The sequence below is a fragment of the Aspergillus pseudodeflectus genome (assembly GCF_044049435.1).
Source record: "Aspergillus pseudodeflectus strain CBS 756.74 chromosome Unknown BJX68scaffold_21, whole genome shotgun sequence".
Taxonomy (NCBI): Eukaryota; Fungi; Ascomycota; class Eurotiomycetes; order Eurotiales; family Aspergillaceae; genus Aspergillus; species Aspergillus pseudodeflectus.
In genome coordinates this window covers 412,395-426,586 of record NW_027263797.1, presented here as the reverse complement: position 1 = coordinate 426,586, position 14,192 = coordinate 412,395, and the positions used below count along the sequence as shown (strand labels likewise).

Below are 14,192 nucleotides of genomic sequence, written 5' to 3'. Positions count from 1 at the left end.
TATGTTTCTTCAGTTATATTAAAGATCTCCTGGATTTGAGACTGTTGATGAAGTATTTAGAGTCAGCGAGTGGACTTAAGTATATCTTTTGCCCGAGACTTCGGCCGAACTGGCCCACGCCCAAAGCGTCACCCCAGCACCAACGTTCTACAGATCGACCACATGGCGTGCTCGTGGATTACGAATCACTCAGTTCAGTTCCTTTTCTTGTCAAGGCTAATTCATCAAATCGGCCGAACTGCCGAGTCGTTGTTGCGAGGCTGTATGGAATATCGCATACAACTCCAACATCCGAATCCCGATTTTCATAAGTATTTCCGATAGATACTGAGAGTACGAGGTTTTAATTGCACTTACTCATTCAATCAGGTTTGCACCCATACTCTAGGCTGTTCGCTCGATCGCCTGAGCCCTCGGCGATGAGCTGATGGGCGCCTCGGTCGACGCCTACTAAGGGTACGTCTATCGGATAATCTCCCGCACACGAGAAACAAAGATTGACGCTAGCTGTTGTGAGAATTCCGACGTACGCTGGGGGGTCGTTTGCGTGCGGCCACTCTCGTCAGCGCACTTGCCGCGAAAAACAATCGAGGTATCATATGTGACGCTATGCATTGCTTGTCTTGGCCCGGTTCTTGGCTACCGAGCGATTTCCCGCTTCTCGCGTGGAATCTATCGCCGACATGTCGATGCGAACGTGGATCATACAATCCGGCTCAATTTTCTTGCCTTGGGAGAGCCTCTGCTACTCGGGCTACTCGATACTAGGCGTTCTTACTATCATTTCAAGACTGGTCTCAATGCTGTACACCACCGCGGCAGAAGCGCGCACCCGCAGTGGATGTTCTTTGCGCTGGCATGAATGCAACTGAGCTAGCACCGCTTGTATACACAGAATGGCCAAATACAGATGAGAGGTTCGATCCAGAAACGTGTACATTTGGTCCCCCTGCAGATCTTCCCACTGAGGACTGGAATAACCGCCCCGTTGTTGATGATATCTTTAAATTTGCTCAGACTATCCAGGGATATTCGGCCCAATCTTTGCCACACTCCCTTTGCCATACACGACAATTGTGAATGCTACAACAACATACGACACCGGTCCGTATACCTTCTGGGTGGTAGCCCACCTGGTATTAAGCCAGAGTAAGTACTCTGCTCGCTACGGGGGAAGATATCGACCAAGTGCTCGACCAGGTACAAGGTGACAACTAGTGCATCCCAATTCTCGGCCTCCTAACGGACACTGGGTCTGCTATCGAGTTGGATGAGGGTCCAAGGAGAGCCGTAATGCAGGATGACACCCCAGTGTTGAGGGAATACAGGAAGCGGGCGTTGCGGAAAACGTGAATTTCGAGTCTATATTGACCTGGATGTCCTTGATACCCACGTAGGGAAACAGCATCCCTGATTTAGCCATGCCACTAGCGGTTCCGAGGCATGGAAATACGACTGAACTGGAGACTCGAACCGATGACGGCTCGGGGCCCGTTCTAGGATTCAAAAGTCCCGTCTACGATACGTTACTGTGGCTTTCGCGGGGACTTGCTTCAATCAAGAGCGCCGCACTTCGTATATTATCGAGCACAATGTAGTGCGTCACTGGATACTAGCCCTTTTCACTCAGGATACGAACATTTCAACAAATCATAAAAGTACATTATCATAAAACATAGAAAACTCCTATAGCACACCACATCATATAAAATCAATCCAGCTTACGCCAAAACCGACCTCACCCCATTCTCAAGCAGCACACCCCCGACACCAGCCGCAAGCACAACCCAACTCCACTTATTGCCCAGCTCCCGCACATTCGGCCAGAACGAGTTTTTCTCCTCGCGGTACTGGCGGAACTCGACCGCCTTGACGGGATCCTCCTTTTCGTAGCGCTCGGCCTGCGTCTGCTCGTTCTCGCGGTCGCCGCCGATGAAGCGCAGGAAGACGTAGTTGGCGATGGGGCCGAGGGCCGCGAGCGGGTGGAAGAGGCCGGCGCCGATTAGGAGGATGGGGAAGGAGGCGTGGATGAGGGCGTCGCCGAGGTAGCTAAACAATGGTTAGCCTTTTTTGTTCTGGAGGATATGTGTGGGTGAAGGACTCACTTGGGGTGTCGGACGATACTCCAGACATTCTGGCGGCAGAGACCAGTCCACTTGTTCTTCTTGTGGTGGGCGAGCTGAGCGTCCGCAAGAACCTCAATAGCAAATCCAGTCGAAAACAAGAACACGGCAAGCGAGTGCCACGCAGTCGCATTCGACGTCACGGGCGAGGCCTGGATACTCGCCGCAGGAGCACGGAAGGGCAGCACAAACGGAAGCGAAATGAGCGTCTGCGCGACAGCCTCAGGCCAGAACATGGTGTAGAGAGCCTTATTCCAGAATCCAGGATCCTTCTTCACAGCGTCGTAGCGAGGGTCATCGTGTCCACGGCTGATGCTGCGGCTGGCAATGCGGTACAGCAGACGTCCTCCCCAAGCGGTAACACCGCCGAGAAGCAGTTTCTCAGAGTACGTGAGCATCGACCACGCAGTCGAAACCGAAAGGCCGTCATTGACGACCCGCGCACCGATTGCGCTCCACCACGCGTTGAGCGTAATACCCGTGGGCCAGAACCAGTCCTTGCCCTCGGCCCTTCCCGTGTATCGCGAGACGCCATAGGCGATCGTCGAGAAGGCAGCGTGGAAGCTAAACGAGGGGAGGACAGCGCTCTGGACGAGACCCAGCGTAGTCGTGCTGCTCCCCGTGTGGAAGTGAGACCCGTACAAGTCCTGCTCGGCGCCGCTGGCTCCGCGTCGCTCGCCGACGTGTGGGATGTTTTGCTTCGCTTTGTCGAAAGCATTGCCGAAGCGCGAGCTGTAGAGGTCTTGCTCTGCGCCGCTGCCCCGGTCTCCACCGCCAGGGTGAGGGATGTGCTCGCGGATAGCATCGCGTGCTCTGTCAAAGGTTTGAGAGAAATGTTGCCCGTAGATGTCTTGCTCGGAGCGGCCGTGGGAGAGACGCTCTGTGGCTCTGTCGACCGGTACGGGCCCCGGTGACATCCGGCCGCCGTAGATATCCTGTTCGGCCATGATGAAGATGAGTAGATTCTGGTAGGAAGAAAAGAAAATGAGGGGGAGGCGCAGGATTTATTAAGGGAGCTGTCGAGTGTCAAACTGACATCATGTTGGTCCGTTGACGTCACACCTCCGACCTCTCCGCTCCTAACCGGTTACACCACCACTTAACATCAAATATAATTAGAAAATATGAAACAAGCTATTACGATGTAATTAGAGAAATCAACCGTATGATCAAGCAATGTGACGCAGGTTCTTGGTTTGTGGAACTCTGGGGAGGATTAGGGCAATCGCTATATATTTGCAAGTTACCAAGGTAGGACGACACCTGGTTAGATGAACCTCAATCACCTTTAATGATCCTTGCTATTATTGAAAATTATGATATATGCTCGCTCACGAGCTCTACCATGTGGTGTACCGCGGAGACCAAGGAGAGTGCCTTGATATCTGTTGGAAGAAGTAAACCACAGCACGCATCTGCGCTATGGGATCCGTTGACATGCATTGCGAAAACAGGAGAGGAAGGAACGAGAGAGTTACAGTATTCCGATGAGGAAAGAGCATAATCAAGATCCTAATTGGGAAGAAAGGGCGGAACAGCCGATGCATTGAAGAGATTGCTCCTTCCTTGTATACTCTCAGCACAACACGCGAGGCAGGCGCGATGAGCCCCGGCTCTTCCTAGAATAAAGCAGGAAAGAACGACCCTAGTGGCCAGACCAGGAAAGGGCGACCACAGGTATAGACATCATAAGAAGGAGCCATGTTAGATCGTTTCCTGGAGATTGAAGTGTGGTAGCTAGGGCTATCTCGCGCAGTGCAGGCTGTTTAGAGCTCTGGAAGAATAACTGGTGCTCCGTTCTTGATCTCGTTGGTATCGATTGCGGTTACGAGAGACTACAACACGATGCAATCTTAGTAGTAGCCAGATTCGTCGTTGAATTGATATCTAAGTTCGGCCTAGCTAGTCTTAACACCAATAAAGCCATAAAGCATACAGGGTACACGATGGTTCCCGCGTAAATTATCGGAACCGTACCGAACTATAGGGCAGCCTCAGCCATCGCAGTAAACGCATGGACACTGCCCCTAGGATGGAACCCATTTGCTGCTGGACTCGAGCTCATCTGCGAGGCCATTCCCCTTGTGGACTGCTCCTCTTCCTCTGGCGTGCCCCAACCACCACCACCAGGCCTAGTAATTTTAATGTTAGCAGCAGTCACACCATTTCCATGGAAGACCTCTACCCGGAGTACTCACGTATGAATCAAAATCCGCTCTCCCGGCTGCACATTCAACTCCATCTTCCCGCCGATATTAATCACTCGTTCGTGTCCGTCCGCCTCCTTCCTCACATAGAGATTTAGCCCCGCCTGCCCAGGCTCACCCCCGACGAGCCCATACGGCCTCGTCACGCGCCGCTCCGAGAGCATAGAGACGGACAGCGGAATCCTAAACTCCAGCTCGCGAATCACCCCATCGCCACCCCGGAACTTGCCCCTCCCACCCGAACCCTCTCGAATCGAAAACTGCCGCAGAATAACCGGGTATCGAAGCTCGTATACTTCTGGATCCGTAATCCGCGTATTCGTCATGTGCACATGGACACCAGACGTCCCATGCCAATCCGGCCCGGCACCCGAACCACCGCAGATTGTCTCGCCCACGCCGAAACCGGGGATATCAACGCCGTTTTCGTCGAGGCCGCCCATGCCGAAGGAGATGATGTTGCAGCACCCCTGGGATGCAGCACATGCGCGGAATGCGCCGAGGACGACGTCTGTGATTCGTTGCGAAGTAATCGGGTTTCCGGCGCAGACGGCTGCGTGGCCTGAAGGGTTGATGAGTGTCCCCTCGGGGATGATGACGTTCACCGGGGCGAGACAGCCTTCGTTTAGCGGGATGTCCATGTTGATCAGGGCGCGAAGGACATAGATGATAGCCGAGTGCGCGATTGCCTTTGGCGCATTGAGACAATTAAACGTCTCATGGCCCGTCCCCGTAAAGTCAAACTCGGCGGAACCAGTCTCCTCATCAATGCAAATCTCGAGACGAATCTCCGTCCCATCATCCATGAAATCCGAAAACCGTAAAGGAACCCCCGCGTTCTCCCTCCCGATCCTCTTCAACAATTCCCGCACCGCAACCTCCGCCGTCCGCTTGATAGCCTCCATATAGAAGTGCACAACCTCCAGCCCATTCTCGGCAACAAGACTCTCAAGAAGGGTAGCGCCCTTGTGGTTGGCTGCAATGGCCGCTTTGAGATCAGAGACGTTGTCGTTGTATGTACGTGTCCCGCTGCATTTCGGGTACGACGCTGGTCCGTCGTAGAGGAATTTTCGCACAAGGGATTCGTTGAAGCGGCCCTCCGAGACGACTTTGAAGCCCAATGTCATTGCGCCTTCTTCGTAGAGGAGCTTGCTGTTTGAGGGCATGCTGCCGGGGGCTATGCCGCCGATTTCGGCTGCGATTGTTGATTAGTTGGTCGGTTGCATTGTTGGAGGGTGGAAGACTTACCGTGGTGTCCCCGAGATGCGACGTAGAAGATAATCCGCGTACCGCCCTTGTCCCAGACAGGAGTCACGATTGTGATGTCGGGCAGATGTGTCCCGCCGGCGAGAGGGTGGTTGGTTAGGATGTGGTCGCCGGGCTTGAGTTTGCCGCTATATTGCTCGTGTTGGTAGCGGACGGCGTATTCCATGCCTGTATCCAATCAGCATACAGTACACCCCTTGGTCGATCACAAGAAAAAGCCAGAAAGGTGGGAGGGGGGGTGGATGCTTACTCCCAAGATGCACCGGCACATTCGGCGCGTTCGCGACAAGCTTCCCATCAGGCGAGAAAACCGCGCACGAGAAATCCAGCCTCTCCTTGATATTCGTTGATACAGATGTCTTCTGGAACATGCGGCTCATCTGGTCGGCCACGGACATGAAGCGGTGCCCGAAGATGGAGAGCTTGATGGGGTCGACGACTGTTGCGTCTGTGGCTGCTTGCTTTTTGGACGACTGCACGTCGAGGATTACATGGCGTGAGAGAATTGTCGCTGTGGCGGTGGGCTCGATGACGATTGTTTGCGTCTTGTCGATTATCATTGCAGGACCGTGGATTTGGCTTCCTGGCTGGAGGTTGTCGAGAAAGAAGACCGGGGTTGTGACGCGCCCGGTACTGGCAAAGTAGACGACTGACGAGTCGTCCTGCGTTGAAGAGTCGATTGGTATTGTGGTGATGCTCGCGAGTTCCTTCTGCGGTGCTTCAGAGGGGACGGTGGTGGCCTTGCCGACACCGCGGACCCGGATATCCTCGACGAGAATGTCCCTGCCGGGGAAGGTAAAGGAGAACTCACGATGGTGCTCCTTGACGAACTCGGCGATAAAGTCGCCATCAGCGGGCTGCAGCACCATGAGTGCGTTGTCCGTTCCCTGGTAGCGGAGGTTGAGATAGACCTCGTGCGAGACTTGGTCCGCGGCGATGCCATCGCTCGTCAGAGCTGTAGCGACCTTGGACTTGAGTGCTGTGATTCGTTGATTGATGGACGCCATGGCTTCGGGATTAAGGACGCCTGATGCAGGTTCCTGAGCTTCGTGGACCACGTCGGCGAGGGCCATGCCGTAGGCCGAGAGGATGGACGAGTAGCGGTGGATGATGACCGTTCGAATAGAGAGCGAGGAGGCAATGGCACAGGCATGCTGGCCACCAGCACCGCCAAAGCAGGCCAAGTTATGAGCAGACGTGTCATATCCACGGGCTTCAGTCAGGGCACGGATCGGTTTCGCCATGGACTCGTTGGCAACCTGGATGAAGCCCAGGGCAATTTCCTCTGGGGACTTGCCCTGCCCAGTTTCCTGGTTGATTTGCTCTGCTAGCTCTGTGAATCTCCGTCGGACGATCCCCACATCCAGCGGCTCATTCTCGTTCGGACCGAAGATCTTGGGAAAGTAGTCTGGCAGCAGTCTTCCCAGGAACAGATTCGCATCCGTAACTGTAAGTGGGCCGCCCTTGCGGTAGCATGCTGGGCCGGGATGAGCACCAGCGGACTCGGGGCCGACGACGAAGAGGCCGTGGCGCCAGAAGAGAATGCTGCCTCCACCGGCTGCGACGGTGTTGATGTCGAGCTGGGGCGCCATGACTGCTACGCCGGAGATTGTGTTTTCAAAGGTGTGTTCGAGCTTGCCATCGTAGCGCGAGACGTCGGTGCTGGTGCCGCCCATGTCGAACCTTCAGACGTTAACTATAGTCCAAGGGGGGCTGAGCGTATGGGTGAACATACCCAATAACAGGCTTCCTGTCCGTCTCATCAAATGAAGTTCCCGCATAGCCAACCACGCCTCCAGCAGGGCCAGAAAGGACGGCCCGAAGACCATTGAACCTGCAGCAATGAGCTAGTGTCCAGCCGACAGACCCCAGGGAAAGAACATACTTGTCAAATGTAGCAAGCCCGCCATCGCTCTGCATAAACTCACACCGGGTGTCGGCGGACCGCAATCCATCCTTGAATCCCGCACGGAAGCCCTCGATATAACGCTGAATGACCGGAGTCAGATACGCGTCGGCCGTAGCAGACGCACCCCGCGACGTCATCTTGATCATCGGGAGCAGCTGGCTTGAAAGGGAAATCTGCGTGAAACCAATCTCCTGCGCAATGCGCTCGATGGCCAGCTCGTGCTCTTGGAATGTGTATGCGTGGACCAGGCACACTGCGACCGAGCGGTAGCCCTTGTCGTGCAGCTGCTGTAGGTTGGCCCTGGTGCTAACCTCGTCCAGAGGCTCGAGGACGCGAATGATTTCTCCGCTGACACCTCGCTTCAAGGCTGCATCGGACGCCAACGCTTTCTCCAGACTGCCCCGATCAGGCGACGGATTCTGCTGATAATCCTCCACCGTAACACGCTCATGCACCTCAACAACATCCTCATACAACACATCCGGGCGCTGAATGTTCAACGCAAACAGCTTGGGCCTCGACTGTGTCCCAATCCGAAGCGCATCCTTGAACCCTTTCGTAACAAGCAACGCATGGCGTTCGCCTTTGCGCTCCAGTAAAGCATTCGTCGCGACCGTCGTGCCCATGCGAATGCTCGTCGAGGAGAAATCGGAAAACGACAGCTTCTCCTCGCGCGGCAAGGGCTTCCCCGTCGCCTGTTCGAGGATCCGCCGGATTCCCTCGATGGGGGCGTCGGCGTAGTTGGCGGGGTCCTGCGAGAGGAGCTTGACGACGATGTCATCGCGCCCGTCGACTATGCCGAGGCAGTCTGTGAATGTGCCGCCGCGGTCTATATCTATTGTTAGTTGCTTTCTGGTGGTGGGAGCCTGAGTTATTTGGCCTCACCGATGGCGATCTTGATGCTTGGGCCTTGCAGCTTGTGGGGAGACATGGCGAGTGTGATTTGTCTGCCTTTCTCCTTGGAGAGGGGTACTGTCTAGGTACTCTTATAACTCCTGGTGGGCACGATAAGCCAATAACGTGGTCTGCAGAGTTGGAGGCGAGTTGGAGAATGTGGGGATTCCTCGTCTTATCGCGGCCTCGCTCCGACCTTCCCCCCGTGCAGGCCCAGAGTATATTGGAGATAACACGGGGATCAGTGCTATCAGCTGTGTATCTCGGTCCTGAGCTGCTGCTAGGACGATATCGGAGTATTTATACCATGTGGCACTCCATCGTTACGCAGCACTAGCCTTCTCCATCTCCATCTCCATCTCCATCTTGAATTCCTCCAACATGGATACTCCAGATACAAAACAACCCCCTGTCGAAAAAGACCCTCACCAAGTCGGCGAGATAGTCGACACAACAGACAAGGATGTCGCGGCCCAATTCCTCGCGCGCCTCGATCCCTCCGTCACGTCGACCCCCGTCACGGCTGAAGAAGCACGCCGCGTCCTCTGGAAAATCGACCTGATCCTGATCCCACTGATCATGGTAACCATGATCCTGGCCGCTGTCGACAAAGTCATCATCTCCAACGCGTCGATCTACGGCATGTCCGCCGACACACACCTCACGGGGAACCAGTACTCCTGGGTCGGATCCATCTTTTACTTTGGCTACCTGCTCTTCGAGTACCCAGCCGCCCTCCTCATCCAGCGCCTCCCCGTCGCAAAGCTCTACGTGGGCATGGTCTTTGGCTGGGCCGTCCTCATGCTCTGCACCGCGGCAACGCAGAATTTTGCAGGCCTCGCCTCCGTGCGCTTTATCATGGGCATGCTCGAAGCAACCGCCTTCCCCATCTCCAGCATCCTCACCGTAATGTGGTGGAAGACCTCGGAGCAACCCCTCCGCGTCGCCTTTTGGTTCAACCAACTCTCCTCCGTCTTCGCGGGGCTCGTCAGCTACGGGATCGGGCAGACGAATACATCCCTCGCACCCTGGCGCCTCCTCTTCATCGTCCTGGGCGCCTTCTCCGCCCTCTGGGCAGGAATCCTCCTCGTCTTCCTGCCCGACTCTCCAGTCCAATGCTGGTACTTTAGCGACCGCGAGAAATTTGTCTGCCTCGAGCGCGTCAAGGATAACAACACGGGGATGGAGGATAAGACGGTAAAGTGGTACCAAGTGCGCGAGTGTCTGGCCGATCCAAAAACGTGGCTGCTCGCCCTGTTTGCCGTTGCGCAGAATATCCCGAATGGAGGGCTCGTGACGTTTTCCGCGATTATTGTGAATGGCCTGGGCTATTCCCGCCTCGTCACGACGGTTCTGGGTATCCCGACAGGCGTCCTCGCGACGGTCTGGCAGATCTTCCTGGGGGTTGTGGTCTCGTATGTGCCCAACAGCCGGTGCGCGATCATCGCACTCGCCGACCTCGTCCCGATGATCTGCGCAATCCTCATGTGGAAGCTCCCGCGCGAGAACAAAAACGGCCTCCTGGCGGCCTACTACGTCTTCTACACCTACTGGGCCCCCTACGTCCTCTCGACCTCACTCCCAATGGCAAACACGAGCGGACACTCGAAGAAACTCACGACAAACGCCATCTTCTTCCTGAGCTACTGTATCGGCAACATCATTGGCCCGCAGGCGTTTCAGGCGGATGATGCGCCGAGTTATTCCAGGGGGTATGAGGGGTTGCTCGCGTGTCTGGTTGTAGCGGTTTTTTCGATCGCTGCGTATGGGGGGCTCTGTTGGTGGGAGAATCAGAGGAGAGATCGGGAGGCGATGGAGGGTGGAGAGGAGGGTGTGCAGGGGCAGGAGGAGGTGGCGTTTTCGGATTTGACGGACAAGGAGAAGAGGGGATTTCGGTATACGTATTGATTGTAGATACTTGGTGATCAGTTGGCTGGTGGAGTGTGTAGATGAAGGAGGGTACCCAGAGTCCATGGCTGATAAGAAGGGATAGTATGAATGTGTTGTTTACCGAGGACGTACCTCCCCAGGCAGTTGGGACCAATCAGAAACCGATGTACCGGTGCAGAGAACAACTCCAACACACCCTCCGTACTCCACAGGCGTGATCAACGTATTTCCATCGCCGACAGTGTGGAAATCCTCCAACGCCACGTGGATTCCAGCGGCAAGCCTGCAATTCCTAACCCCACACTCTGATAAGCCCAGATGAATATCGAGTCAGCGATGAGATAGGGTGGTCAGTTGGAATCATGGAAGGTCGGAACGAGTTGGAGAACATGGCCACACTACTCCAACTGCCTGCACATGCACACAGGGAAGGTCGGAGCGAGTTCGTTCTTCCACTTTTTCCGTCTCTGACCGGAAGAGAGTCCGATGAATGGCCACCTGACGATTTAAGTAGCGACCGATAAATATCCATCACCCTCCACGTGTCCACGAACAACCTCGATAGCCGATAAGACCAACTCCAGCAAGATGAACAGTACCAGCCCCAAATCAACCCGAATCCTCATAGTCGGCGCGGGCGCCTTTGGCACCTCCACAGCCTACCACCTCGCCCAGCGCGGCTACACCTCAATCACCGTCCTAGACCGGTACCCGCCGCCCTCCTGCGAGGCCGCGTCCACCGATATATCCAAGATCATCCGCAGCGACTACAACGAACCGCTCTATGCGCGGTTGGGTCTTGAGAGTATAGAGGCATGGAGCTCCTGGGATTTGTTCAAGGGGTTATATAAAGTTCCCGGATGGATCCTGAGCGCGAAGAAGCTCTCTGTTCCGTTTGTGCATGGTAGCATTGAGACGTGTACGCGGTTGCGGGTGAAGGGGCTGGAGGTGTTGACGCCGGAGGGGATTCGGGAGAGGTTTCCGGTGATAATGGGACAGTTGGATGGGTGGAATATCAATGTTTGGAATCCGACGGCCGGGTGGGCGAAAGCCGGAGAGGCGTTGGAGAAGATGGCGCAGGCGGCGATGGGCAAGGGGGTGCGGTATATTTCGGGCGATGCGGGCTACGTGTGCCGGCTACTATTTCGTGATGGAGAATGCACAGGTGCCGCGACGGCAGATGGGGGCGCCTACGAAGCCGATCTGGTCGTTCTCGCCACGGGGGCATGGACGCCCTCCCTCATCGACCTGCAAGGCCAGCTCACGGCAAAGGGCCACAGCGTCGCACACATCCAGCTCACCCCGTCAGAAACAAAACACTACTCGCAGCTTCCAATCCTCGACAACCTTGAACTCGGCTACTTCTTCCCGCCGCAAGAGGACGGCACATTCAAGCTTGCGCACAGCCAGTTCATCACAAACACACGCACGGACGCAGGTTCCGGGATCACAACCTCAATCCCACACACCTTTGTCCAGTCCCCTGGTGACACGCTCCCTGCAGAGATCGAGCGCACGATGCGCGCGAACCTGCGCCGTGTGCTCCCGGAGCTGGCGGACCGGCCCTTTAGCTATACGCGGCTGTGCTGGGATGCCGATACGGCGGATAGGCATTTCCTGATTACGCCGCATCCCGATCATAAGCGGTTGTTCCTTGCGACGGGCGGGTCGGCACATGGATTCAAGTTCTTGCCGGTTGTTGGCCAGTATGTGGCGGATCTGTTGGAGGGGAGACTTGATGAGGGGATCCGGAAAGCGTGGCGGTGGAGGGCTGGGATGGTGCAGACAGCGACGGATCTGGCGCATCTGGATCCGGAGATGGAATTGAGTGATTTGACGGGGTGGAAGGGGCCTGCTTCCAAATTGTAGTTGCTGATGAGCTGTAGTGGCTGATGTAGGGGGAAGAGGGAGATGGATCATGTTAGACTCAGTTTCCAATTCCCCAGCATCGTCATTGCGCGTTCCCACTCGAAGCGTGCTTGTCTCGTTCCGTTGTTCTTTTGTCTTTTCCTGTCGTCTTGTGCGGCCAGATCGCGCTGTCGCCAGACCATCTGCACGACTTGCATCGCGGGTGCGATATTCTAGACCCGTCAGTGCCCCTATATAAAGAGTAAAGAATGGAGAGACGTACACCAAACCTGTGTATCCCCTCCAACTCTCCAAACAGCCGCATAACAATGACTCGCTCTGCATCACTTGGCGCACAACACCCGGCTAAAAACAACGGCCATAGCGGTAGGACCGCCGTGCGCATCATATTCGCGCGTTTCTCGAGGATAAGGGCTAGGATGCGCTCAACGCAGCGGTTCTTCCCTTCGTGCCTTGATGTCGTCGTAGCTTTTGTAGTACCGGACGCTGCCACCGTGGAGTCGACTTCATGCAGAAGGAGTAGTGCTCCGAGTCGATTCGCCTCTGCGATCGCGATACATTCCGTCTCATCGATCATGCCGTCCCCGAGGGGTGGCACCTGGTGCAGGTTTTCGAGCTGCCTTTCAAGAAGTAGGATGTGCTCGCTGCTTGTCGGTGAGTGAGCGGGATCCGACCAGGCGATCTCTGCGACCTGGTTAATCAGTACTAAAAGCGACGGACTAAGGCCCATGTATGTATCAATCACATCCGGATCGTCGGCGGCAGTATTCTCAGTACCTGCCGGAACCAAGGGTAACTGGAGTGCAGACGACGACGAATCAAGCCGGAAAGCAGTTCTCGCAAGGACATGGTGAAAGGCAAAGTATCGATTGAAGAAATTGCCCAATTGCTCACTGTGCGCCGACCGTGCAGGCCGACATTGCCGCGTATGAAGCAGATCCTGGCATCCATTCAAATGGGTTATCCACGCGGGACAGCTGTTATCTGAGATCTATAAGAAGTTTAACCTGACTGTTCCCATAGGATGTCAAAGGGGATAGGTACCTCGAACCAACAAAGCATCAGTACAAGCCCGATCATCTCATCGAGTTCCCGCTCTGTCCATTCATCTTGGGATAGGAGGAACCGCAAGTGAGCTAATGAGCGGCTATGGTGTTCGAGTGCTGGGACGCGGTAGGATGGGTTTGATAGACGTAGCGTGTTTGCGGCGATGGCCAGAGTGGCGTGGTAAAGACCGGTAGATGACATGGCCATTGGGAGGATGAGGTAGCGGTAGGGATTGCAGTGTGCGTTGTCGACGAGGGTTGAGCTGCTGCATATTATGCGTTCGAAAAATGAAAGCAATGCGGGGTCATCCAGGTATCGTGCTTTTGTTGGAATGGTCGTCAAGGGACGTGTCAGGAAGGATAGTGATGTCGATGGTGGCATGTCCGTATCGTGCGGGAGATTCAGGTAGAGCTCAAGGTCGTGAGAGGATGTGTTTAAAAACACCCAATCTCGATTCGTGTTGCGTGAGATCTGCTCTGCTGTGGCGCTCCCAGCATTTTGTCGAGATATTTGCCCTCGCGTCCATTTATTCCTGTTTAAAGTATCCCATTTAGACCACACAGCCTCTCTTCCATGACAAACCCCCCTGGCCATCGACTCCTCGTGCCAAATAAGCCTCACTCCATACCCGCAGTCAACATTGAGTCGCGCACACCGACGGCACTTTGGCCGCGCCTCTGTTCATATCAGCGCCAAAGCACGCTAAAATAGGAACAGATAAGCTTAAACTCACCGTCACACTTGATCCGCCGGGCACGACACGTCCAGCAGCCCGTTCGGGCACGCGATATGCTCGTCATTGTGACCCGCAGGGCTCAATCGCTGCAGGGGAGATGGGGAAGTGGGAGGGAAAGAGGTGAGGAGTGACTCCAACTCCCGAGTCTCTACGGTGAGAAACCGATGGCATGGGGATGATTTGCGGGGCTGATAGCCTGTGGGAATATGATTCGCTGGAGTTACAGATGAGATGCGCTAGACTCCACTGGC

General features: G+C 55.3%; 5 protein-coding genes across 5 annotated transcripts; 2 read left to right on the top strand and 3 right to left on the bottom strand.

The window, feature by feature from the left end:
* Nucleotides 1-1,565: 1,565 nt before the first annotated feature.
* On the bottom strand, nucleotides 1,566-3,131 carry BJX68DRAFT_237314 (DUF1295 domain protein). Its single transcript, XM_071040175.1, has 2 exons — nucleotides 2,106-3,131; nucleotides 1,566-2,049 (listed from the first exon to the last, which is right to left on the bottom strand). Exons 1-2 carry the CDS (start codon nucleotides 3,068-3,070, stop codon nucleotides 1,722-1,724), a joined length of 1,293 nt encoding a protein of 430 aa, XP_070899177.1. The 5' UTR covers nucleotides 3,071-3,131; the 3' UTR covers nucleotides 1,566-1,721.
* A 973-nt stretch (nucleotides 3,132-4,104) lies between these two features.
* Nucleotides 4,105-8,436, bottom strand: BJX68DRAFT_266887 (Hydantoinase B/oxoprolinase-domain-containing protein; the record flags this gene model as incomplete). The annotated part of the gene is made up of 7 exons (XM_071045640.1): nucleotides 4,105-4,255; nucleotides 4,322-5,525; nucleotides 5,579-5,764; nucleotides 5,847-7,279; nucleotides 7,332-7,430; nucleotides 7,482-8,334; nucleotides 8,391-8,436. 7 exons carry the CDS (start codon nucleotides 8,434-8,436, stop codon nucleotides 4,105-4,107), a joined length of 3,972 nt encoding a protein of 1,323 aa, XP_070899176.1.
* Nucleotides 8,437-8,780: 344 nt separating this feature from the next.
* On the top strand, nucleotides 8,781-10,307 carry BJX68DRAFT_275866 (major facilitator superfamily domain-containing protein; the record flags this gene model as incomplete). Its single annotated transcript, XM_071047943.1, has 1 exon — nucleotides 8,781-10,307. The coding sequence occupies one exon, from the start codon at nucleotides 8,781-8,783 to the stop codon at nucleotides 10,305-10,307; it is 1,527 nt and encodes a 508-aa protein (XP_070899175.1).
* A 570-nt stretch (nucleotides 10,308-10,877) lies between these two features.
* BJX68DRAFT_275865 (NAD(P)/FAD-dependent oxidoreductase) lies at nucleotides 10,878-12,158 on the top strand (the record flags this gene model as incomplete). Its single annotated transcript, XM_071047942.1, has 1 exon — nucleotides 10,878-12,158. The coding sequence occupies one exon, from the start codon at nucleotides 10,878-10,880 to the stop codon at nucleotides 12,156-12,158; it is 1,281 nt and encodes a 426-aa protein (XP_070899174.1).
* A 47-nt stretch (nucleotides 12,159-12,205) lies between these two features.
* Nucleotides 12,206-14,005, bottom strand: BJX68DRAFT_275864 (Zn(II)2Cys6 transcription factor; the record flags this gene model as incomplete). The annotated part of the gene is made up of 4 exons (XM_071047941.1): nucleotides 12,206-12,370; nucleotides 12,421-13,149; nucleotides 13,203-13,882; nucleotides 13,939-14,005. 4 exons carry the CDS (start codon nucleotides 14,003-14,005, stop codon nucleotides 12,206-12,208), a joined length of 1,641 nt encoding a protein of 546 aa, XP_070899173.1.
* Nucleotides 14,006-14,192: the final 187 nt, after the last annotated feature.